At 47.1% G+C, this 26,251-nt stretch overlaps 1 protein-coding gene across 2 annotated transcripts in view; it reads left to right on the forward strand.

The window, feature by feature from the left end:
• LOC119178225 (coronin-7) overlaps window positions 1–25,187 on the forward strand; it is a 231,415-nt gene extending 206,228 nt beyond the window's left edge. Inside the window, exons 24-25 of one of the 2 annotated variants that reach the window (XM_075882279.1) lie at window positions 13,047–13,133; window positions 24,303–25,187. In XM_075882279.1, the coding sequence (XP_075738394.1) occupies window positions 13,047–13,133; window positions 24,303–24,422 (207 nt within the window). In that variant the 3' untranslated portion in view covers window positions 24,423–25,187. The remainder of the gene's footprint in view (window positions 1–13,046; window positions 13,134–24,302) is intronic. The other variant, XM_037429422.2, reaches the window with a different exon arrangement.
• Window positions 25,188–26,251: the final 1,064 nt, after the last annotated feature.

Genomic DNA, 26,251 nt, shown 5'->3' on the forward strand with positions numbered 1-26,251 from the left:
TGAGAAGTAAACACCAAATTATTTATACTCAGTTACTCATGTTAGCTTAATGGTATTTAATGTATAATGAAACAGGTATGCGTTGCGTTTATGAGTGAAGGAGGGGCACTGGCACTTCCTAGGGTTCAGGAACATGTGCCACCTATCACACCAGCGCATAATGCTGCTTAAAATTGCATTGCATGTACTGATGGTCGGTCGGAGGTGAATCTAATACAGTGGTAAAACACAAAATCATCCGCATAAAGACATACTTTGCATGAGACATTCTGAGCAATATCTTTGATGTAGACTAGAAACAGCAAAGGCCCCAAACAGATCTGTGTGGAACTCCCAAAGTAACAGCAACATATTCAGATGGGGAACCATTAATTACAACACGTTACATCCGGTCTTGCAGATAATGCCGGATCCAGTCAAGCAATGCAGGAGTAATACCGAGGGATGAGAGTTTATGTATCAGCAGAACATGGGGCACAGAATCAAACGCTTTCTGAAAGTGTAGGAATATGCAGTTCGTCTGCACACCAAGGTCAAATGAGTAAAAAAGATCATGACTGAACTTTATGAGCTGTGTTGAACAAGAAAGACCAGATTGAAATTCATGCTAAGATTCGGTAAAAAAGTTGTTACTTTCTAGATGTTTCGTCAGGACGCTGCAGACTATGTGCTCTATTGTTTCACTACTAACAGTCATTAGGGTAATCGGCCTGTAGTTGGTGACATTATTTTTTTGGCCACCCTTATGTGTCAGAACCACATTCGCGACTTTCTATTTTCTAGATAAACAAGAAGAACGCAATGATTTCTCAGATTATAACAAGGTAGCAGGGGCGTAGCTAGAAATTTTTGGGGGTGGGGGGAGGTTACACCAAACCAACTGGGGGGGGGGGGGGGAGCACAGGCATTATCGTTCTTCTGTGACGTCAATATCTGCGGCAGTTTGAGCAGATTGTGTATATAGATATCAGTCATGAAATTTCCCATTCTCCCCATGTGTATGCTTGTGAAGAAAGTAAGTAAAAGTAAAATAATCTCAGTTATATACAGTGAAGGACAGGTAGAGTGGCCGTTTGGAGCAACAACCGCTCGTCGCACCATAGAATGGACTATATAGTCTTAATCGCATCATTGTGATTACCCACCTGATTGGAGAAGACATCCTTAATCTCTGTTAGGCGTAGCTGGCGTAGTCCTTGATGTGGCGAAGTGTGTTTCACAAGTCAGACGGCTCCACTTACAATGACGAAATAGAGGTATATGCAGCATTTTTTTTTTGTAAATTCATAATTACATTTTGCTTTTGCTCACTTTGCTGAGTGAATAATTTCTTACTGTCAATGTTTGTGACTGCATGCCTTAGGGAAGGATTTTTGTTACTCTATATGTCAAGCAGCACTGATGCAGTGATAGCTTTTAGTCAACATTCCTTTATTTTTTATTTTACTGCAAGCAATCAAGCATGCTTGCGATACACAATAAGTAATTTTTTTGTAAATTATGCTGCACATTGGCAACAGAATTTCGTACGCGTTATTTTTCGGGAAGACTTTCTCGCAACCTTGAGTAACGTTATAGTTGCACTGTGAGTTGATAGCAATGTATTGCTCCAAATTAGATGTTGTATTGTGAAATGTGCAAGGGCAAGGTAGTCAGTGTTGTGAAATGTTCAATAGGTCTCAACTGAAAACTGAAAATTAACCTGAGATCAGACTTTACCTATACACATAGAAACAGCTTGTTCGTCACATATATATATATATATATATATATATATATATATATATATATATATATATATATATATATATATATATATATATATATATATATATATATATATATAGTGGGAGTAATAATTCAATGGGCTAATTAGTCTTCGTGAAGGTATGGGATATGGCACACCGGGAGCATTGTCAACAAGGATAAATATATTTATTTCCCAACAGTTTCGGGAGGGGTCCTCCCTTCATCAGGGGATGAGCTCATGTCAGTATAACTCATCCCCTGATGAAGGGAGGACCCCTCCCGAAACTGTTGGGAAATATATTTATCCTTGTTGACAACGCTCCCGTTGTGCCATATCCCATACCTATATATATATATATATATATATATATATATATATATTGTCGCGAGCAAGAACAAGACCTGCAGCCAGGAGTTCACCCGAACCAGAGCAACGAAAACGTTCTCTTCTTCTTCGTAGCCCCAAAACGGGTATGAACCACAGCGGCTCGTTCATCAATGGTGGCATTACCCCCTCTCCCAAGAAGCATCGTCTCGATGCTGTACATGAAGGCAAAAAAAAAAAAGAAAATGAGATGAAAATTACCATGCAAGCAAAATGAATGGCGTAAGGCGGAATAACATAGTTGGTTGTGGAGCCAAGAGTTAAATGAGAAATAAGAAAAATAGGAAAGAATGTAAGGGAGAGACGAATTGGCCTCTGAAATTACAGCGTCAGACATGTCCTGTCCCAATTCTACTTCGACAAAGAGGCTGCTTCGAGGTGGGAGAGTCAGAGAATCGTCGGTAACACGAAGTGCTCTTTTCCGGAATTGTGTACTGTCAGTTGCAGCGCAAAAAGGATCCTCGAACGGCACAAGTAATTCACGGAGGTCGATGACGGCGCCGTATTCACGAAGGAAGTCCATTCCTAGAATGACTGACCGAGAGCACACGCGCAATACGAGGAAAGAGCCTGCAAATGTCGACGTACGTATACGAATGCGTGCCGTGCACATACCAGTAGGCATCACCAGATGGCCCCCTGCCGTGCGTAACTGGGGTCCTTGCCATGGTGTGGTAATTTTCCTCAGTTCAGATGCCAGTGAGGTGCTCATTACGGAATAGTCGGCGCCGGTGTCGACGAGGGCGTTGACAGCATGATTGTCGACGAAGACGGCGATTTCGGCAGAAACGATCTTTCTGCTGGCAGAGAACACTGCGAAACCGGAATGGTCCTCGTCTGGTCGTTGCGTCGAATGAGGGTCTTTTACAGTTCGCCGGGCCGCGACTTCACCCCCAGAAGTCGCCGTTCCTAGTTCCCCCTGCGGGGACTTGGTGACCGGCTCCTGAAAGGAGCGAAAGACGATGAGGGCAAACTGGGTGACGTAGACCGGCGAAGTGACGGTGATCTCGACTGGCGGTGCTGAACAGTCGAAGGTGTTCGCTGGCCCGTGAGATAGGCCTCGATTTCGCGGGGGCGCTCACCGTAGCGCGGGCATCGAGCATCAGGATGGAAGCCGCGGAGACCTAGTTGCCGGTATTGACAGTTCCTGTATACGTGATCCGCTTCGCCGCTGTGATAGCAGAGCGGACGGTTATCCGAGGTGCGCCACGTGCTTGCCTTGCTACCACTTTGTCTTGAGGTAGACTGCAGATAGGTGGGTGTGCTCGGGAACCTTGAGCCGTGAGGCGGGCTCGAAGCAGTGGCGTGGAATGACTGCATAACCTGGTACCTGGGCCGCATAACAGGATCTGTAGCCGGTGGCGCAGGGGATCGCAATGCCGCTGCGTATATCAGGACTGGCGTCTCGGGAATCGGTGGTGTGATTGGGGTCAGGGGTGTGACGGCCTGCCGGACTGATTGTCTGATTACATCCGCGAGGGCAGACACAGGTTGATGGGATCCCACCGCCTGAAGCTGTCGCAGTTCGTCCCGAACAATACTTCGAATGAAGTCTGCGAGGGCCTGTCTCTCGCTGTCAGAGCCGATAGAGCATGCGGTGGCCGCTGTCAGAGCCGATAGAGCATGCGGTGGCCGGGATCTGGAGTTCGTATTGTGATGACCGCTGCTGCAACGTACGTTCCATAGTGGTCGCCTCACTGATGAACTGGGCGACTGTCGTTGGCGGATTGCGCACGAGCCCAGCGAAAAGCTGTTCTTTTACTCCGCGCATCAAATGCCTCACCTTCTTTTCCTCGGACATGGCAGGGTCCGCGCGCTTGAAAAGCCAAAGCATGTCCTCGACAAACATGTATACTCGTTCGTTCGGCCGCTGGTTTCTGCAGGATATGGCTTGTTCAGCCCTCTCCTTCCTCTCGGTGTTCCGAAAGGCGTCACGGAGTTGACGACTAAACTCTTGCCAGGTTGCAAAGGAGCCCTCGTGATTCTCGTACCACGTCTTCGCAGAATCCTCCAAGTAAAAGTGAACTCCGCGCAGCTTGCGAACATCGTCCCATTCGTTGATACAGGCAACCCGATCAAAGTGGTCGAGCCAGTCATCAACATCCTCGAAGATATCTCCATGGAACGGCTTTGGTGTCTGTGGCGCATGAAAAACATGGGCGAGAAGAGAACCATGGGCATCGCTGGTTTGGACCGCCTGGCTTGTCATCGGAGTTGCCATCTTTCTGGGTGTCGATATCAAGGGACCAAATTCAGGGGTAACCCACGCAGGCGGCGGCTGCTTCTTGCTCTGGGAGATGTAGCTGTCTCCACGATGGCCGACACAGCCAAAGTACACGTACCCAGCACCTTCACTAGTAATGTCGCGAGCAAAAACAAGACCTGCAGCCAGGAGTTCACCCGAACCAGAGCAACGAAAACGTTCTCTTCTTCTTCGTAGCCCCAAAACGGGTATTCATTCATTCATTTTATTACCTCAAAGGTCCCGGTTGGGATATTACATGAGGGAGTGGGTATTACAAAGGCTAACAATATAATGGTAGTTATGATGGGATAGTTTCGATGAGCCGTTTAAATGCTTGGGTGTCGATGATGGTGGTGACTTCGGTGGGCAGGTCATTCCAGTCTTGGGCTGTGCGCAGGAAACACGATTGATGAAAGGTCACAGTATAGGCTTGTGGTGGATATATTGCGTTACAGTGACTGTTGCGGGAAATGCGGTGGGCTCTTCTGATGTATGGGTTATCTAAAGGCAAAGAATGAAAGAATTTATGATAAAGGTTAACACGTGCGATTTTGCGGCGCTTAGCCAGTTCGGATAAGTTAATCTCTGCGTTTAGTGCCGAGATGCTTGATGTGTATGAATAGTTAGACAGTATAAACCGTAGCGCACGGTTCTGGACAGATTCGAGGGCGTAAGTGAGGCTATTGTGGTGAGGGTCAAAAATCGCGTTAGCATATTCTAGCTTTGGCCGGACAAAGGTTTCGAAGGCAACTTTTTTAATAGAAGGAGGAGCGAGCGAAAGGTTACGGCGTATATACCCTAGAGTACGATTAGCAGAATTGATTATGTGGTTAATATGACAGGTCCAAGTTAAGTCACGCGAGATGTACACACCAAGATATTTAAATGAATCGACTGTAGTAATCTGGTTGTTATTGATGCTGTAGTTATAAACAACGTGTTGTTGACGACGGTGAATAGACATTAACACAGTTTTATTTACATTCAAGGACATGAGCCAAGTGTTACACCAGTTCTGTATGCGGGTGAGGTCACATTGTAGTATGGAATGATCAGAGGGGTTATTAATTGCGCGGTAAACAACCCAATCATCTGTGAATAGACGGATGTGAGAAGAAATATTACAGGGAAGGTCATTAATGTATATCAAGAAGAGGAGGGGACCAAGTACGGTACCTTGCGCTACGCCTGAAAGAACGGGTGTTAGAGATGAAGAGCGTGAGTTAGCATAAATAAATTGCTGACGGTTGGTTAAAAATCCTCGTATCCAGGGTATGAACCACAGAGGCTCGTTCATTAATGGTGGCATTATATATATATATATATATATATATATATATATATATATATATATATATATATATATAGATAAACTTGGCTATAAACTTGTCCATTGCTCTACTGGCTCGTATGGACAGCACACCAGACTACCCATGTTCAAAGAGGAGTTCGCTTCTCAACAGATTGATGGCATTTGTTAATATGCCCTTGAGGTACATGCGACAAGGTGCCCGAGTGTCTGAGACCACGTATGTAGAGATACCCTGTTAGTCAGAACGATGGCAGTTGCCTCGGCTGGTGTGGAGGATGGGGTACGTATGGACGTGGAGTTGACAAGATTACCCCGGTTGAATACAGCGAGAGTGAAAGCGGGAGATTGCCCTTGCTGTTTAGGGTAAGTATTTATATCCGTATAATAAACGTCAGGGTGGTCCTTCAGTCGTTGCAGCCTCTGTACTCAAGCTTTTTCAGCATCCTCTATGCTGTTACAGATGCATATCGCGTGAAATGGGCTGCGTCATGATGCGGCGTCTGAAATTTTGTGATAGTAGGTTGGTGGCTTCTGAACAATATTCACAAGTGATGAAGGAATGACCTCGGATCTGATTCAGAGCATAGTGCACCATAATCAATTTCTCAGAATGCGTGAACTCCGGCGAGAACTGCCAGCGCATGCAACACGAGTTTACTTATGCTGTACTGTGCACCATCCATGTCGGTTGGTCTGTTTCGAGCATTCTGATGTGAGTCGCTGGAACCTCACTGCTGGCATCAATTTCTTCGCATTCATTCATGTCTGTGGTATAGCATCAAAACGCAACAAAACCTACCAGCCTTCTGTAGGGGCCTAATCAGAAGCGCGACACGTTTTGCACTTATACTGGGCAAGCGCGACCTTACCGGCTCCTGAAGGGAAGTGAAGAAAATGTATATTTGTAAATGTAATTGCAATCTTTGCGCCAGGGGAGAAACGAGCGCTAGTGTTTGAGGCGGAAAATTACGAGCCGTCATGTATCGTCGCTAAAGTTCTCAAAAAGGACTTGTTTTTGGACTATTTGGTGCATACTTGGTGCAGAGCTGAGGTGCAAAAAACATAACATGAAGCAGGAAGAGCAGGAGAGAAGACAGAACAGCGTCTGCACCAGCCAAAGTTCTTGTTTCTCGCATTGAGTGTCACTGCCCGACCTTTGTTGAGCGTGTTGCTTCCTATCGCGATGCGAAGTCACCCCTCTTGAAATTCGCTGCCTACACTTATTGGTGGATAGTTCATGTTCTGTGTCAATGAGCGCCCTTTCATGAGACTCGATGGCCACGCCGAAACGCTGTGAAGTAACGCTGTGAGGTGTCGCTTGCCACATTGAACACTCGACAACTGGCGAAAAGGCTACAACAGCCGAAGAAACGTTTCCCAGTTGTTTTTCTGCACTGCCTGAATTTGACTCGTGTACTGAAAGAACTCCTGAAAACTAAACCGCGGTTCCCGACAACGACATTGGTCTTAACGTGTTTAATGGGCCAAGGCACCAGGAGTTGCAGGACAACATGAATAGACGACGTTTGCTAATGATGCCTTAGAAACCAGGCGCTAACATTTATGCGGCCTTATCTCACAGTTGGGAGCATCTTATGTCTTGGCTATCCTTAAGCTTTCACCCGATTGATTCTGTTGCGATTACCAGCCGCACCACGGTCACTGCAATCGTTGCACAGTTTCCGTTTGCGAAAAGAGCGCACTTTTCAGACATAGCGAAGTAACAACTATGAGAGTGCTGGCACGCTCTGTAAAGTTCTTTGCACGTGTCTCGCGCAGAAGCCGTAATTCGGGGTCACAAGTGGTAGGTGGCGTTGTGTTTGCGAACGTTGATCACCACTATTGCCACAGGAAATTGCCAGTGCTCCGCACAATGCTAATGAAGAGAAACGCTAATGGCACAACTACGAGCGATGAAGAAAGCCGCAATGCACGAGCCAGCCCTGTATGCTCACGGGACTCCACTGAACAGCCAACGCGCGTAAAGAAGAAGAGAACGAAGGTGCTCTAGGCAGAGACTCACGAGGACTACCGACCGTCGGATCTTCTTGATTGCTGTGCGTCATTCACTTTGGGCACAAGTTCGCCCCTCAATAAACGGTGCAAATAGCTAATAAAACATCCTTGTTGTGAGGCTGCTACATTCGTTACATTTTCTGGTGGAATTGCTGGGTAGGTGATTCCAAACCCCACGAGAGAGCGAAGTCCAAGTTCTGACCATCTGCAAGCCGTGGAGCTTATGCCGGTACACCAATGGACCAATCGCCGTATTCGAGGGGATTCCCCAGAATTTGGATCACTTCCCTCTGTGCCAAGGGCATCGGCGATGGAGACAAGGAACGCCACCATCATGACTAGCCAAGTTGCACCATCACAGCTCATTGTCAGCCAACCCGTCATACCGAAGATGTTCTATGAAGACCCGTTTGAGGACGCCGAAGACTGATTGGATCATTCCAAGAGGGAGGAGAACATAAACCAATAAAACAAAGCAGGCAAGTTGCACAACGTCTACGTCTCTTTGGAAAACGCCGCGCGAGTGTGGTACGAAAACCACGACGCATATCTGACGTCCTGGGAAGAGTTCCGGCAGCGGCTACTGTGTACGTTTGGCAACAATGATCGCTGGGAAAAGGCAGAAGCAGCTCTTCGTGCACGAAATCAACGCACAAACGAGACTGTCGCTATGTACATAGAAGACATGTCCCGCCTGTTCAAGTGAGCTGATCACAACATGACTAAAGGGAAGAAGGTGGATCATGTCATGCATTGGGTAAAACAAGAGCTGTTCGCCGTGCGAATTACTCTGTGATAAGCTGCGATTTAGCGAAGTGCCTCAGGAAAGTTCTGACCAAATGGAGTGGACCTTTAGTATGTACGGCAGGCGGTCACCTAATTACGCCTCCTGGCAGATGCGCCGCAAGAGTTGAGATACGAGGTCTCACTTACGTTGGTGACTTTCTTGTCTTGCCCGTATGTTCGAGAGAAGTTACACTCGGAATAGACTTTCTGCAAGCAAATGGTGCCATTATTAATTTGCAGAGGTCCAGCGTATCATTTTCGACGGGACAAGCTATAATGGCAGTTCGAGCAGACGAGTGATATACCACTTCACTGCGTGTCGTCGATGATGATGTAACTGTACCACCGCAGAGCAGTGTAATGGTTCTAGTCAGAAATGATACGTTTGGTGACTACGAAGGTGTGGCAGACAGCAACATGTATGTTTTCCTGAAAAAAGGTTTTTGTGTGGCACGAGGGATTATCGAGCTATGAAACAGGCACGCAGCATACTCCTGACAAATTTCGGGAACGAATTTTAGCACATCGCAAAGTGTACAGCCATAGTTTTTCTTCACGAGTTTTGGGAAGCCACAGAAGTATGCAGCCTTGAAACAATGTCAACGAATATGAAACCAATATCTGATGTCTGCGACATAATATCTTTAAATCCTAACCTTTCAGTGATCCAACATCAACAGCAGTACAACCTTGTACAAGAGTTTGGCAGCTGTTTCTCCAATAGCTCAAAGGTACGAGGCACGACCATTACAAAACACAGGATCGTAACGAATGAGACAACCAGGCTAGTACGCCAGCACCCATACCATGTTTCACCAAAATAAAGGGAAGTTATCAAAAATCAAGTATGGGAGATGCTTGAAGATGATACTATTCAGCCCTCTAGCAGTCCGTGGGCATCTGCTGTTGTACTTGTCAAGAAGAAGGATAACACGCTAAGGTTTTGCGTCGACCACTGGAAATTTAATGCTATGACTAAGCGGGATGTATATCCCCGGTGGCTAAGGTACTCGGCTGCTGACCTGCAGGTCGCGGGTTCGAATCCCGGCTGCGGCGGCTGGATTTCTGATGGAGGCAGAAATGTTGTAGGCCCGTGTGCTCAGATTCGGGTGCACGTTAAAGAACCCCAGGTGGTCGATTTCCGTAGCCCTCACTACGGCGTCTCTCATAATCATATGGTGGTTCCGAGACGTTAAACCCCACATATCAATCTCCTTCCATTATCCCCTTCCGCGTATTGAGGACACATTAAACCGACTTCGGTGTGCCAAGTTCTTCTCATCACTAAATTTGAAAAGTGAGTACTGGCAGATCGAAGTTGATGAACGTGATCACAAGAAGACTGCTTTTGTTACCCCGGACGGATTTTATGAATCTAAGACTCTTCCTTTTAATCTCCGTTGTGCGCCTGCAACGTTCCATTGCATAATGGACACTGTACTTTCTGGATTGAAGTGGCAGTGTTGCTTAGTGTACCTTGACGACGTGGTCATCTTCGTCGCTACATTCGAGGAGCATATCAAGCGCCTGCGTACAGTGTTAGAAGCAATCCGTTCGGCAGATTTAACCATCATGCCAGAGAAGTGCCAATTCAGTTTCGAAGAACTTCGATTTTTTGGGCACGTCGTCAGCACCCGCGGTGTTCGCCCTGATCCCAAAAAGACAGCAGCCGTGGTAAGGTTCCCGGTGCCAGCAGACAAAAAGTCAGTACAGTGATTTCTAGGTCTGTGTGCTTACTATAGACAATTTGTTGGAAATTTTGTGCAGATTGCAGAACCCTTGACGAAACTTACGAGGGAAGATGTATCTTTCCAATCGGAAACCGAGCAACAAAGCGCCTTCAACAAATTAAGAAAACGGTTGCAAGAGCCCCCAATCCTTTCTCATTTCGATGAAACAGTTGACACGGTAATACACACAGACGCCAGTAACATCGGCCTTGGATGCATTCTAATACAGTGGCAGAATGGTGAAGAAAAGGTGTTAGCATATGCCAGCAGGACTCTAGCGAAAGCGGAGACCAATTATTCGGCCACAGAGAAAGAATGCCTTGCCGTCGTCTGGGCCATCAGTAAGTTTCGGCCGTACTTGTATGGTAGACCATACAAGTCTGTCAGCGATCACCATGCGCTTTGCTGGCTCTCCAATCTCAAGGACCCATCCGGACAACTAGGAAGGTGGAGCCTCTGGCTGCACGAATTTGATATAGCAGTGGTATACTGATCTGGGAGGGAGCATACCGATGCTGACTGTTTGTCACGGGCACCTGCCGACACAGCACTATCAGAAGAAGAGGATTTTCCATTCGTAGGTGTTGTCAAGACTTCTCAGATAGCCGAATTTCAACACGCGGACGAAGAATTGCTCGCGCTCATGAAACACCTGGAAGGAGCTGACGTACAAGTACCTCGTATATTTTCTTGAAGCCTCGCATCGTTCTGCCTCCGAGGAAATGTCCTCTACAAGAGAAACTTTCAGCCCAACTGTGAAAAGTTCCTGCTTGTCGTTCATGCAACTATGCGGCAAGAAATATTACAAGTGTGCCACGATGAGTCTGGACATTTGGGGGTCACTCAAACGCTTGCACGAATCAGTCTGCATTATTATTGGCCCAAGCTATAGTCTTCAATACAGCACTATGTTAAAACATGCCGCGAGTGCCAAAGTCGGAAAACACCTCGTGCTAAGCCAGTTGTGCAACCAATAGACCCACTGAAAGCGCCTTTGCAACAAGCTGGAATGGACCTCCTTGGACCTTTCCCGACGTTTTTACTCTGCAAGAAGTGGATCATTCTAGCGGCTGATTATTTATTGAGATATGCTGAAACAGACTCCTTGCATCTGGGAATGGCGACTGAGGTGGCCAAATTCTTTGTACAGAACATAGTACTACGGCATGGCGTTCCGACTCTTTTAATCACCGATATCTGCTGCATATCACCCTCAAACTACTGCATATCACCCTCAAAGCAATGGACTGACTGAACGCCTTAACAGAACTCTAGCTGACATGATATCTATGTATGTGGATGTTGATGTCGAACACAAAAAGTGGGACGAAATTTCATCATACGTCACCTTCGCCTATAACACCGCCGTACAAGAAACTACCAAGATTACTCCGTTTCAACTAGTTACAGTCGTGCAGTTACCATAACACTGGACTTTATGTTACTTAGACCAAGATGACTACCCATTTGATCTTGACGACTATATAGAGAGAGCAGAAGAGGCCCATCAATTAGCAAGGTACCGAATACGTCACCAACTATGAATCGATGCCGACCGCTACAACCGAGGAAGACGTGGAACACGGTATGACGTTGGTGACAGTGTAGATATGAACCCCAGTACGATGACGAGGCCTGCCTGAAAAACTCATTTGTCTATATTTGGGTCCTTACGAGGTAGTATAGTGACTCAGTGACCTCGTTTATTTAGTCAAGCTTACAGGACACGGGCATTCCAAACGACGCAACCCCACCGAGCGTGACACACATTGTGTGCATGAAACCATACTATGACCGATACGAAGACTAGCCACCTCACTTGCTTTGTGTGCAATCATTTCATTCTTTCAAACCTTCTGGGACAAAAACGCTGCATACATTATCATCGAAAGCATTGGGGCAATGCCTCTTGAGAGGGGGGATAATGCCACAGGAAATTGCCATTACTCCGCACAACGCTAACGAAGAGAAACGCTAACGGCACAACTATGAGCAATGAAGCCAGCTGCAACGCACGAGCCGGCCCTGCATGCGCACGGGACTCCACCGAACAGCCAACGCGCATGAAGAAGAGAATGAGGGTGCTCTAGGCAGAGGCTCACGAGGAATACCAACCTTCCTATCTTCTTGATTGCTGTGCGTCGTTCACTTTGGAAACAAGTTCGCCCCTTAATAAACAGTGTAAATAGAACATCATTGTTGTGAGGCTGCTACATTCGTTACACTATCATCATCATGGTTAGATCGGTAGCCCCCACTAGTGACCCCTGGCGGCAAACCTTGGTGGCAGCACAGAGGAATTGAGCGAGCTCTTTTTGGCTGGTGGTGTTTGGCGCGAATGGTTGTCTCTAGCAGTGGGACACCGGTGCACGGCACCGCGGGCCGTCTGCTGGCCTTGACACCGCCTTGTTTGTCATGTGGTTGTGTTGTTTAATATTGCGTAAGGATGTCTTAATAATAATTCGGCTGATGATATCATCGCTCAAAAAGTATATAAATAAATATGTGTTTGGCTCGGTTTGTTTCCACTGTGTCTGCTATGTCCGTTCACTCCAAGAGCGTGGTGGCGCTCCCCACATGGAGACCCTATACAACTGAGATGCTTATTCGGGTTCATCTGTACTTGTGAGTACGTTTCGCGAGTCATTTGTGCGTGAGAAATGCAGGCCACGTTTCGATCTGCTTGCCATTCTGCACGTGACCTTCCAATTTGTTGCTATCACATTCATTGCTTCGCCTTTGCGGCAGAGCTGTGTCTTTTTTCACACATTGCCTGATTTTATCATTATACACAGTGCTTAACTGTGGATGTTCTTTGCACAGATTATAAATTCCATGAAGTCCAAGATAAGCAACCATCATGACGCCCTTCCGCAGGATATGTTTGAGGGGGTGGATCCGAAAGAATGGGTGAGTATGTGCTGCTGAGCATCTGCTGATATTGTTTTTGAAGCCTGCTCAATGTGCACTGGAGCACATTAGAACAAAAAATATTTGCTAAAAGCCACCCTAATCAGGTTTGTGTACATACACAATCAATACTTCCCACCTCCTGTGCCTCAACTCTGCTTGAGTGTTTTTGACAGTTTTGTTATTTCCAGCTTCATTTGTGAATGGGGCTCCCATGTGAGAGCTGGAACATCAGCAAGTACTTGGTATAATTTTTTTGAGGCTAGTAGCTTTTGCTTTCCCGCAAGGTAGGAGATCAAATCTCTGCCACGGCAGCCGCATTTTCGATGGAGGTGAAAATGATTGAGGCTCGTGTGCTTAAGGCCCAGGTGGTCAAAATTTCTGAAGCGCTCTACGCTGGCATCTCTCATTGACACATCATGGTGTTGGGAAGTGAAACTCCAACATTTATCAATTATTATTAGCTTTTGCTTTGTCGCAGTGATGACTGTTGCATTATTTACAAACTTGTATAAATTAAATGTTTGCATTCTTGTAATTGTTTTTAACAGAATGTTCAACTACTTAATTTGAACTCAGGTACAGGTCATTTTCTCTAAAGGAGCACTGACATCAAATTTCAAGATAAAGATGTGCCCATCATTCGATCGCTTGGTATGCATAGGTCTTCTTGGCCAAACTCGAACGGCATCCATTGCATGGAAGTTATTTTAATTCGATGTCAAACAGCGTAGAAAAGCTAAGGAGAAAAAACAGAATATAGACTGCCCTGCGACATCAACACTAGGGCTACGTGTTCGATGTGATACAATCCACAAATACCATCCTAAGTGACGATACCCTAGTAGCGATGACTTGTACGATTTGAGTGTTCTTATCATGGTGCCAACTGGCGCCAAAGCGCAGAAACGCACTCGCTCGTCGCGTCTGATCTTCGTTGCACCGGTTTGAATGATTTCGTGTTATTATCAAGATAAAAACCACCTTTAGAAGAATGGCAAAAGAAAAGAGCATGATTAAACGTTGTCGGTCAGCATGTCGGGGAATCGTTGCGAGTTGCAATCGTCTAGTTCAAAGCACAGAAAAAGCGCAATGAGCATGTCTTTTCATATCACATACGTGTTACACATCAACACAACCACAAGCTATCAAAAGTGGAACAGCGTATAGTCAGATATTATCGCTAACAAGTAACACGCAGATATCCTTGAATTTTAGTTCATCTGTAGACTTTGCGTCCATGTAAAAGTGGTAATACCGTATTTACTCGTGTAATCTTCGCACTCGCATAATTCTCGCACCCCCCACATCGCCCAACAAAAATAAGAGTTTTTTTTTCGCGAGTAATTATCACACCTTTGAAAATTGCCGCAATAATGTGGTCTGCTTGTTCCGACCGTTCATGATGATAGTGTGTGCCATCTGGCGCCATCTCTTAAGCATCAAGCGTACTATTATTGCACGAAGATTCAATCCAATCCAAGCCAAGCCAAAGCGGCAAGTGCACGTTGCGGCGTGTTTTGTATGTTGTGTCGGCAATCTTGTCACGTTATGGAGCGATACTGAAGCTACACAGCTGCTTTCAAGTTGAAAGTGATTGATCATGCACTAAACAATGGCAAGAGGACCGCCGGTAGGCCCTTCGGAGTCGAGGAGTTTTGTGTTCGCTACTGGTGACGGCAGCTGAAAGCCACCAAGGCGCGTTGGGCCTGCCGTGTGCCTAAACTGGGATTGATGGTAAACTTCATATCTTCAGAAGGAAACTGCGGAGGATTCCGTTAAATAGCCATCAGCCCAATACTGACATCATACGCTTATCTTTTGAGGGCTCCTGTTGAGTGACAAACACTACCGCTACGCCCGCAACGCCCACAAGCTTTGCGTATGGTATTCTAATTTTTGACTGTTTGCTTGCACTTTTTGTGTCTCAGTAAATCTTGCCTTTTCTTTAAACCTCTGCTTTTATTGTTGAGGTAATTTTTAATTAGTACTTTTCAAAGCTTGCTGTTAGTTGCTGGTGTGAAAATCCCGATTTGCGGCCACTTCGTTTTCTTTTTCGCCCTGTATGTTTTCGTGGAAAGTTTTTCTCTCCTAATTCTCGCACCCCTCAACTCTGCATCGATTTTTCGCCGAAAAAAAGTGAGAGGATTGTGCGAGTAAATACGGTACCGTGTTAACCACGAGAGGCTGGATAGGTGGGGCCATCTGGAGGTGCAAAAAAGAACCTGACAAGCAGGAAACTTATTCTATTCCTCCGCTGATACTCATTCGCGATAGCGATTGAGCCCTCTGCGTATACCTGAATGCGTTGCACGCCAAAACACACCAATATAGCTGAGACACACGAGCGAACATGGCTGAAGCGTGCATCTTTAGCACCTCTGCAGTACTGCTTAGAATAGCATCCATTTCGGAATCACTATTCTGCAAAAGGTCGATCGAAGCAAAAATAATTTGCGATGTCGTGAATCGCGGGGATTCCAAGCTCCAGACTATCGTATTGAGCCCGAGTCGACACTGTGTACGGCGACGACAGCGATGCAGGTAACAAGGCATGACTGAATGTGTCCGCCTAGCAGACGAAATGTTTGCGAAGCAGCTGAGCTTGACGTCACTTTTTTCTGTAGGGAAGTGGTCATCTGTGGCGTGATCTGGAGGTGACTGAGAGGTAGCGTCACTGTTGGTGCTCCTAGCCCTAGAGGAGGAGAAAAACTTTATTCATCCCAAGAGGGAAAGGTGCGGTGGTGGAGTGTCAGAGGAGCCTACCCAACGTAGGTCTCCGTTACCCTCTTGGCCCAATCCAAGATCTGGTCCTGGACCTCGGTCGCCGAGCTGCACATAGCAGCCTCCCACTGCTCCTTACTATTAATGTGTAGAGAATTGGGTGGTAGGTTTCGAGTACACCCCCACATGATATGGTCTAGGTTAGCTCTTTGTTGACAGAAAATGTACAAAGGGGAGGGATATATCGCAGGGTGTATAAGATGGCGAAAATATGGGGTAATAAACGTATGAGTCTGTAACTGGCGCCATAGTATTTCATGGTAGCGCGAAGCTCCATGATGTAAGGGGGGGTATATAGTGCGCTGTAGGCGGTAGTGATTTGTTATATCGTGGAAGGTCAAAAGACGATCTCTCGCGCTGAAAAAGGCCGCGTGGTCTAAGGCGCTATCAGAGGTCTGCGCTCGGCCGGTCATTCCTCGAGCACAGGTATGAGCCGCCTCATTGCCACTCAACCCCGCATGCGCGGTCGTCCATATGAGAGCAACGTCTTGCGTGGGAGGATGTTTCTTAAGAATTGAAAGGGCAGTTGATGAGATGCGACCTGCGCTGAAGTTGCGTATGGCAGTTTTCGGGTCGCTTACAGTCATAGTGATATTGGGGATGGATAGACCTAAAGCGATGGCAGCCTCCTCTGCGTCCTCCGAAGAGTTGACAGTGACGGATGCCGTTGTGAGTGCCTTGCCTTTATAGTCAACAGCAGAGAGGGCATAGTCCTAGCGCTAGAAATTGCGGGATTGCCGGCCGTTTTGAGTAGTGGTAGATACCACTGATATAAATCAATAAAAGTGATTTTTATTCATCCCTCAATAGCGTTTTAGGTCACGAATCGCTGTTACGGGGTCTATAGCTATTCGCTGATGCAAAAATCTTGGCATGAGTAAATCTCATGTCAGTGCTCCTTTAATACTGAATGCTGCCATTGGGGTTCACAACATCAGAAAAAAATAAAAAAGGAAGCATGGTGCACGTTAAGCTGGAAATTCATTCGTGTCGTGCTTTTCATATCTCTCACATTAAGAGAGCGCATGCAGACCACCAGAAGACAGAAGACTTGTGTTCTTTAAATGAGGCTTGCAGCAGACATGGGAGTCATGGGGAGCAATAGCGCACGCTGCCAGAATGCAAGTCCTGTTTGGGACTGTTGTTACACTAGCATAAACAGTAAATGGCCGAAGTACTGAAAATTGCCGTTTTTCTCTTGCAGTCATTTTTTTTTTTTGTCGTTCAGTTAAAACTGAGATGTAACTAAACCCGATTTCAGAAATTTCCGAATCTAATGAAGAATTGTTCAGCTAACCGCACACGATTAACGTTCCCTTCCCGTAGCTCAAGTCATCGCAGCTACTAGGTTTGGGTGAATAAAGAAACAGGCTAGGTCAACAGAACAACTTTTTATTGCTTCGTTAGCAATGTAACGCCTAAATGTCGCTTAGAGAAACTGTCGGCTCTAGGAAGATAACAAAGGGTAGACTCTTATGCCTTTCGTCGTCGAATTCCTTGTGGTCGCTGCATTTAATGTAGCCATCGCTGCCGTGCCCACTTACGTCATGGCCAGTCAACGCCACTGCTGTCGCCTTTGCCGCCGTTACTGCCACCGTGGATCTGGCGCCGGTAGTACTGTGGTACTGGCTCTCCCGGCTGGGCTGCTGGTTGGTCATCATGCGCCGCTTGCATAAAGGCCACGTGGTGAGAGCGATGGGGTAGGGTGGAAGTGGCGTTGCTTGCTTGTTAAAGTACTGTGACGCCGTCATGGAGGGTGTTCAGGGGGGGGGGGGGGGGTGATTCAGCTGGAGGAGCAGTCTCCTGTGCGAGCCATCCCGGCGGAACCTCTGTCTCTTTCGGCTATCGATTTGCTCGGTTAAAGTTGACACACAAAAAGGGAAGCTTAATGCTCGCATAATGTGTTGCACACGAACCCTTGCATCCGCGTAGAACATGTCGAACACAGCCTGCCATGCAGAGTTGTCTCCGCCTGTTACGCAGGAAGTAATGTGGCTCTAGGCTCCTCACTCGGTGTTGAGCGTTTTCACCCGCCACCTGCTGCCTGGAGGGGGACTGGCCGTAGTCCTCGTTTTCCTCCCGTGACATGTAGCGTTTCAAGTCGCACACATGCATCGGTCTGCCGCTCGGTTCTTTTAATGTTTGCGAGCCAATAAACGAGCGAGGAAACCTTCTCTCGACCTTGGTACGACTTGGACCATTTCTGTGCCAGCGAGGCTGCAAACTGTTTGCTAGCATCACTAAGAACATGATGGCACTGCAACACAGATCACCCACTTCGTAGTGTACGTTCCGATGCGTGCAGTCGTACTGCGCCTTCTGCTGTGCGGCAGTGCCCTGGCAGTGCCAAAATAACGTAGTGCTTTACGTGAAGCTTCTGCTATCTTCTCCCGCAGCTGCATTGCCTATTCCGCATGTGCTGACGTCACCTCTGACACTACACTGCGATCTGCGAAGACGGTCTCCATTGAATTCGGCAGTTCTCTCCGCTCAGGGAACCCGAATGTGGTGAAAATCTCAACTTCTTCAATATCCCTTGAGCCGTCAGCTTTCTAAGGGGGAAAAGCTCTATCCATTTAATGAAGTGATTCGTGATCACCAGCAATAACTTGTTTCTGCTAGAAGTTTTGTGACGTTGCGTTGTTAGTACACAAGTGATGTTAGTATGCACTTATATAGGTATTATGCTATGCGCAATTGCATGTCATGCACTGTATATTTTTCTTTTTACCGCTTTAAAACCTGTGTGTCCGCGACATTCTCTGTGCGTAATATATTGTGAAAATGTTCAGCGTGCTATATCTATATTTATATGTTACCCACTCCTGCTTATGGCTTCACTTTGAAGCCAGCAGAAATCCTGTAAATAAATAAAATAAATAAATAAAGTTGCGGGGTACGGTCCCATTACGTCGCATGCTGGGATTTGCCTGGAAGTCTGGCTGTTAATTGGTTGCATGAGGCCGCCTCGTGGCTTGACGCTTTGGCACACTGTGGGCAAATGTGGGCGCAGATTAGTCAGATGGGCACAGGAAACACCATTAGACGAAGAGGCACCACTTTATATACATATTGGCACAGACACTGGACTACAATACACGACATATATACATGCACATGCAAGTAACTAACATGAACATGCTCCACACTCGCACCACTGCAGCTAATCTCGGTGCTTCAGTCGTGGGGTTGTCGAAGAGCAAAGCTCTGAGCTCTCGTCTGGCGTACCCAGAACAAGAGGCAGGTTGCAATGGTGCACAGAGCCAAGTCCGCAGTGCACGCTGTGTGGTCATTATCTCAGCGGGCCGAAACAGGGCCGCATGGACTCGGCGCCAGGACAGGGGTGAGTTGCCTCCTCTGGGTCAGGACCTGTGCATGGCCCGGCTCATCTGATACATGCCAGGGAGAAACTTAGTGCAGCAGTGTCGGCACCTGGCACAGCACCGGGGACGTCGACAGGAACAGTGCCACGAAGGGTGGCTTGAACAGTACCTGCCAAAAACGGCCTCTCGGATAGCGACAGGCCAGCGCCAGGGATAACGCCAGCCACTTGCCAGGAACGTCGCCGGGTAACACCAGTCGGGGACTGGTGGGGTGATGCTCAGCTTTGTAGTCTTAGTAGTCCAGCTTTTGCCTAGAACTAACATTTGCTTCGCTATTTCTGTTAAGGCTAGTGTCTCGCTCTCAGTTCGTTTCGAGTTAGCTGACTTGCCTCATGTCGTTCTGAAGCACGCGTTAGTGTGTCGGCCGTGGCATTGTTCTTGCCCTTGCAGTAGCGAACGGTGAAGTCGTAACACTGCAGCAGCAATGCCCAACGTGCTAGGTGGCCACATGGTTCAATCAAGCGCTTCATTCACGTGAGCACCGTGTGGTCAGTCTCAATCACAAACGCAACTCTGTCGATGTAAAAGTGAAACTTATGGAGAGCGAGAACTATCCCGAGACACGCCGTTTCAGTTACCGAGTAGTTCCTCTTTGCCGACATCAACGAACGGCCCGCGAATGCAATCGATCGGAGGGCACCTCTTTGCTTTTGAGGCAGAATTGCTCTTAAGCCCAGGTCACTTACGTCTGAGTCGCAAATTCTGTTCAAATCGGGTAGCTGCAGCTCTGCCGTGTTGGCCAGCAACTTCGTGAGGGGACACAGTGTGGCCTCTTGTTCTCGGCTCCAAGCCAAAAGCTCGCCATTGCTCAAGAGCTTCGTCAAAAGCACCTGCACCCGCGCGCAGTCTAGAATGAATTGGCGATAAAAGTTCACCACCTTAGAAAGCGCCTCGGCCCACCGATATTGTTCAGTGATGGATAGCTGACTATCGCTTCAAGCTTACCCTTACCCGACAAAATGCGACCCTCGTCAAACATGAATCATAATAATGTTATTTGGGTCGCTGCTATGAGCTTTGCCCGAATTCAGAGTAATGTCCGCAGAGCTCAGCCTTTCTAGAATCTCTCTAGTGGCACAAGTGCTCCTCGAACGTTTTCGAGTAAGCGACTGTGTCGTCTAGATATACGAGTGCGTGCTGCCACTTTGCATCTCCCAAAACACGGTCTATTAGCCTCTGATACGTAGCAGGAGCTTCCACCAAGTCAAAAAACATTCTCCTGAATTGGAAAAGTCCTCTGTGGCATGTGAAAGCCGATTTCTTTTTATCCCGCTCATCCATCTCAAGCTGAAAATATTCACGGCTTGCATCGAGCGTAGTGAAGTACTTCGCCCCGCCTAAGTTGAATACTAAGGATGAAATGGAGGGAAGAGGGTACGCGTCCTTCTTTGTAACCTCATTCAGCCTGCGGTAGTCTACAAAAAGGCGATATGTATCATCTTTCTTTGGAACTGGTACTACCGGGAAACCCCATGGTCTGTTTGAGCACTAAACTACGCCTGTGTCAATGAGTTCGTCCAAGGCAGCATCAAGTGCTTTTCGCTTAGCCAAGCTGATCGGTCGGGGATTGCATTTCCAAGGTCGTGCATCACCGGTCTCAATTCTGTGCTTGACCAGCGTAGTGCGGCCTGGGTGGTCAGTGAAAATGGCGTTGTACTCGTGGACAGTTACGACAGCTTCGCTCTTTCTCCTTCTGGCAGGCTCTGTAACTTTACCAAAAGCGAATGCACTGACCTACCCTGTAGCGCGGCAGATTGTTCTGGCGGGGTGGTTACTCGCGTGCTCTCGCTTCTCGCATGCCTTTGTCAATGCGGTGGCCTTCGAGAAAAGCTTCAGGGCATCTCTGTCGCACTTTCAGTGACTGCCATTTGCAATGTCAATGACAATACTCGACTCGGCGAGAAAGTCTCGACCCAGCTGCCCTTTGCAATGACAATACCCGACTGGGCCAGGAAGTTTCTACCCAGGATGAGGGACATTGACAGTCCCGGGAGATGCACAAAACGTTGTCGCCTCACATGTCTTTCCCTACGGATCACTAGCTTAGCTACGCCGCTCGACTGTGCTGTGCCGAAAGCAAGGTGGAAGATGGTGTTGCTTTGTCTCAAGAGGATGTTGTTCTCGCGGAGATGGTGCAACACATCGTCCCCAAATAAGTAAGCCCTTGCCCCCAGTATCCAAAAGTGCTGCAAACTTCTTTCGAGTTATTGTTAACCGAGTCTACTGCATCACCTGCGTGCCCAAGTGAAGGTTCAAGTGATCCGAACGCATTGGTGGAATTACTGATCGCCGCGCAGTGTCCGACATGGTTCACTGGCTGTGTCATCGGTTTCTCAAACCACGCATTTTCTCTTGGCCCGGCGTGCGGTCGCATTCACGGGCGATGTGTTCTGGCACGGCACACTGACAGCTAGGACCGCGGAAACCACGCTGGCTCAATCGTAAGTCACCTCAATCTGGTGGGCCTCGCTCTGGGTTGTGCTGCTCGTTAGGCCTCATGTCGACCGCACGCTCTTGCTGTGGAATTTCATATGCGAGGGCTGTACGGAGCACATAAGCGTAAGGGTCGAAAGCACTTTCTGACAGCTCCCGATCACGTGGTACGTGCTCATCAGCGAACGATGCTGACGCGTTACCCTTAAATGCTTCTGAAGCTATACTGCGCCGCCATTGCACGCGCAGCATGACTCAATTGACTGCGCTGCTGGCGGAGGCGGGCAATACGCTTGCGCCGCGAGGATGTACGCTTGTAGGCGCTTTGATTGCTTTGGCAGTGAGTTTTTCCATGTCTACGAACTTGCATCTCTTGAAGTGCACCGCAGAAGTCTAGTGCTCTTGCCATGTAACACGCTCGACTTTTTCTGTGTTGGTGACGAGAGGGTTAGCGAGAGGATAAAGTTCATTCACTGCCCATACATACTGCAGCAAAGATGCGTCTAGATGCTGGGTGCGTAGCACCAACTCCCTTCGCAAGCGCCACTCATAATTAGATGGGACGAATTCGCTGCGGAAGCTGTCGTGGAACTCTTCTACTGTGCGGGCGCGATGTCCGGTTAGTCAAAACTGTCAAGCCGCTTGGCCTGTGAGCGACACCGGGACCACACTCTCGAAGTTCAGCGTCAGTAATCCCTAATGCCTTCTGACAGTGGAGCAACCAGTTGAGATTCTCGTTGGCGCTGTTGAAGTCTTGGTAGCCAGTGTAGGTAGGCATGTCTACCTTGAAATGTGGCCACACATTCTGCACAGGAGCCTGCTTTGTGTTCTGCAGGGACCTTGCCAGGCTTTGCATAACTGACAGCGCATTTTGTAAGATTATCTTGCTTGAGGGCAAACTATTGCCCGAGGACTCTCATACAGTTAGAGCGTGTGTCGAAGCAGCTTGTGGCGGCACCTCTCTAATCGCGTTGCGAGGTGACAGGGCGCCATGCGTGGGGCTCTCCATTGTGTACTTAGTCTCTGCTCACGCAGTCTCTACGGCTTCTTGGTTGTGCCATGTGAAACGACCAAAATCTACGTTGTCAGAAAGTCTGAACAATGCTCCCACGTTATCCAAAGGATTGACACTTTGCGACATTAGACAACATAAATAAATCTTGGAATTTCAACATGCCTGTTGCCCTATGTTGGAAGAGCATCGGTAATCGCTCACATCCACAAAACTAGCCGCATTGCCAAATTCGTTACCTGGAGCACCAGACGGAGGGGGGCAAGCCTTTAATGTTCTAACCACGCACAGTCATACCGTGCACGATTAACGTCCCATTGGTCCCATTGGGCGCTTTTGGTCGTCGAAATCCTTGGCTCGCAAAGGGTATATAGGGGTCGTCCTCCCGGAGGCCTGGTAGCCGGCACAAAAAAGAGCTTCTTGCTGTTGGCACGCTGGTTCTGACAAACCTCCTGGTTTTCTTCTCCCCAAACGAGAGTTGGTTCCCTTGCTAAGGGAGGGTAACGAAAAGAATAGCGTACACCGACCACGAGGTGACCGGTCCATTTGAAGGAGGCTTCATTGCCTCGTTTCTTGAAAGGACTGACATTTTCTCGCAGCTAGGCTGCTGCGCTGCAATATAAGGGAAAGGAACCATGGGCGCATATATTCCCCACAGCTCTCACTCGTGCAAAGCAAGTCATCATGTCGCCCCGCCACGGTGGTCTAGTGGCTAAGGTACTCGGCTGCTGACCCGCAGGTCGCGGGATCAAATCCCGGCTGTGGCGGCTGCATTTCCGATGGAGGAGGAAATGTTGTAGGCACGTGTACTTAGATTTGGGTGCACGTTAAAGAACCCCAGGTGGTCGAAATTTCCGGAGCCCTTCACTACGGCGTCTCTCATAATCATATAGTGGTTTTGGGACGTTAAACCCCACAAATCAGTCAATCAATCAATCAAGTCATCATGTCTATTAGGCCGCCCATGCTCCTGAGCTTACCACATCAGAGCCTGCAACTGCCGTACTTTGACTCTTCCTTTCTGGACCCTACCAGTACTGTTCGTGCGGTGGCTGACATGTACCACATGGTATAGGCATGCCAGCTCAATCCTTCTTTACCCCCGAACCCAAATCCAACCAGAGAGAAGTGGGAGGCGACCCTGCTCAGTTGCCAAGACATTTGGCCAACAAGCCATGGTCCAGCATGCCAGGACAGCGGCCACGTCCAATGGGGTTCTGACTAGGGACTCCACCTAATACTGTAGAGAAGCTGATCCACTAGGGGCTGGTTTCCCTGGCAACCTCTCTGTATTTAATAAATGTTTACCACCACCACCACCGCAAAGTGTTGCCCCGTAGAGTAAAGGCGCTATACACTCAAGCGCTATACACGGGCGGGGCACCACTGTACATTCAGTCATGACCAGTGCCAAGCCGCGAACTCTTGTTAGAGTTCACCATAAGAAAAGAAGTGTGGCTGTCACTTTTTACGCATTCTTCTTTCACCTTTGTTTCAGTAAGATAAAAGCTTCTTTGAGAAATGCTCATTTACACACAGCGTTGGTGAAGTTTGTAGTTTTTCTGTGCAGGACGAAGACGTCTGAACTGCAGAGGCAGATTAAAGCCCACCTCGCCTTGCACCATCAGCTTTAGGAGGGAGTGCCAAGCGAAAGCATTGAAGGAATATTGTTTCTAAGTTATTGCAATATGTTCAACTTAATCTCACTTGAACTCTTGTAAATTATTTTCACTCTTGCTTTCCCAAAAAAACTGCCTAAAAATATCATCAGCACTGCTTGTGTGAGCTTTGTTGAACCAGTAGAAAGATTGAGGTGAAGCCATCATTGCAGCCCGAGTTTTTTTTACCCCTATCAAAAATTACATTTTGTGAGCAGGCATGCGCATTGCTTAGATTTTTAACCTTCTCTTATTTTAGTTTAGAGTTGAAGAACATGTATTCTTTGATTTTAGTTTGGTCTAGGAGTAATGTATTAAAGAAATGAATTTAAGTAATGATTGAAACAAGTGATCTGAAAGCTTAATACTCATGAAGAAAGGAATTGGTCACCATTTCCAGGTGTTGCACACCAGTGTGTTGTTTGCTCACAGTAACATTTTCTTTTATATTCTTGGATCCTTGAACTGAATGTACACCATATTGATTGCAAACATGACATACGCTTTACACCACACGATCCAGCACTGTCAAAGCAAAGTATATACTTAAGGCTGTATGACTGCTTAACTAGTCACACTAATACCTGAAGTCTGATATTCACAGACTGGTGTGTATTCTGAAATGACATGTCTGTGTGCAAGCAATGAAGTGCTTACTATTGTTCCAACTTGACTATTAAAGTTATTTTAAAGCAACAGCTTTCTTTTAAACTGCTGTGGGTGATGCCTTTCTTTTTATAGCTGTGTTGTGCTTGAAATAAAAAAGACTGAGAAAGGATTCAAATGAGTGACTATATTATACCAATCTTGGTGTCATCAATTTACCTAGACTTTCATCAGTACAAGCTCTACATATGTTGTTTATTTGGTGTTAAGTTGTTGTGTGAACAAGTTGAAGTGTGCAACAAAAATGGTTTGATTGCGCAACAAGGCATTTTTCTTTTTTTTTTGCTTCCTTCCTTTCCAAGTCTCAGAATAAACTATCATGTTTGAATACCTTTTAGTAGCAGTGTGTTGATACTGAATAATAGCTTGTGAATCGCATACTGAATCATATTGCCAAGGGGTCGTGACGTTGACGAAGGAAGCAGACTGTAATTACAAAAAGAAACTTTTTATTGGGCCGAACTTGTGGTCCATGAACTGAAGGTCAGATTACAATGATGCCCATTAGCACTGATTGCGGCGAGCAGAGCGCCGGCTGTCGATCAACTGACAAGCAGTAAAGCGCGTTGGCATTTATACAGGTGGCGTCCAACGTTCTAGCGTTAACGCTAGCAGCCGCATAGGTTCCAGAATAATGTGCATTGTCCGTAAAGTGGGCGTAATCTTAAGAAAACAATCTACTATAATCGTGAACCTTCTAAAACAATGAGGCGCAGTTCGTGCTGAGTATTCTAGACATGCTTTGTGGCCGAAAACTGACTGAAAACATAAGTGCAAAAAATGCACGTGGCAATATCGTGAAAAAAGAAAGTGTAAATCAAATATGAAAAGATCTATTCTCGCTGGCGTCAATTTTTTCTTGCTTGCGTGTAAAACAAATTTATGCAGTCACTGTTTTTTCTTTTCCTTTATTTATTTATTTATGATACCTCAAAAGGCCACCAAAGGAAGGGGTTTTACATGAGGGGTGGGCATATCTATAAAAACAGCTCTTCTATGATGCTATTGAAGATGGCTTGGTCGGAATGAAGCGCTGCCTTGGTGGGAAGGTCATTCCAGTCCCTTGACGTCTGGTTGAAGAATGAGGAGGCATGGAAGACAGTGTGGGCTTGAGGGGGTGCTTTATGTGCCATATCGAAACGGAGGGTGCAGAATCTGCGTAATTTAATGTGCTGTTTGCTT

Source organism: Rhipicephalus microplus, chromosome 2, assembly GCF_043290135.1.
Source record: "Rhipicephalus microplus isolate Deutch F79 chromosome 2, USDA_Rmic, whole genome shotgun sequence".
NCBI lineage: Eukaryota > Metazoa > Arthropoda > Arachnida > Ixodida > Ixodidae > Rhipicephalus > Rhipicephalus microplus.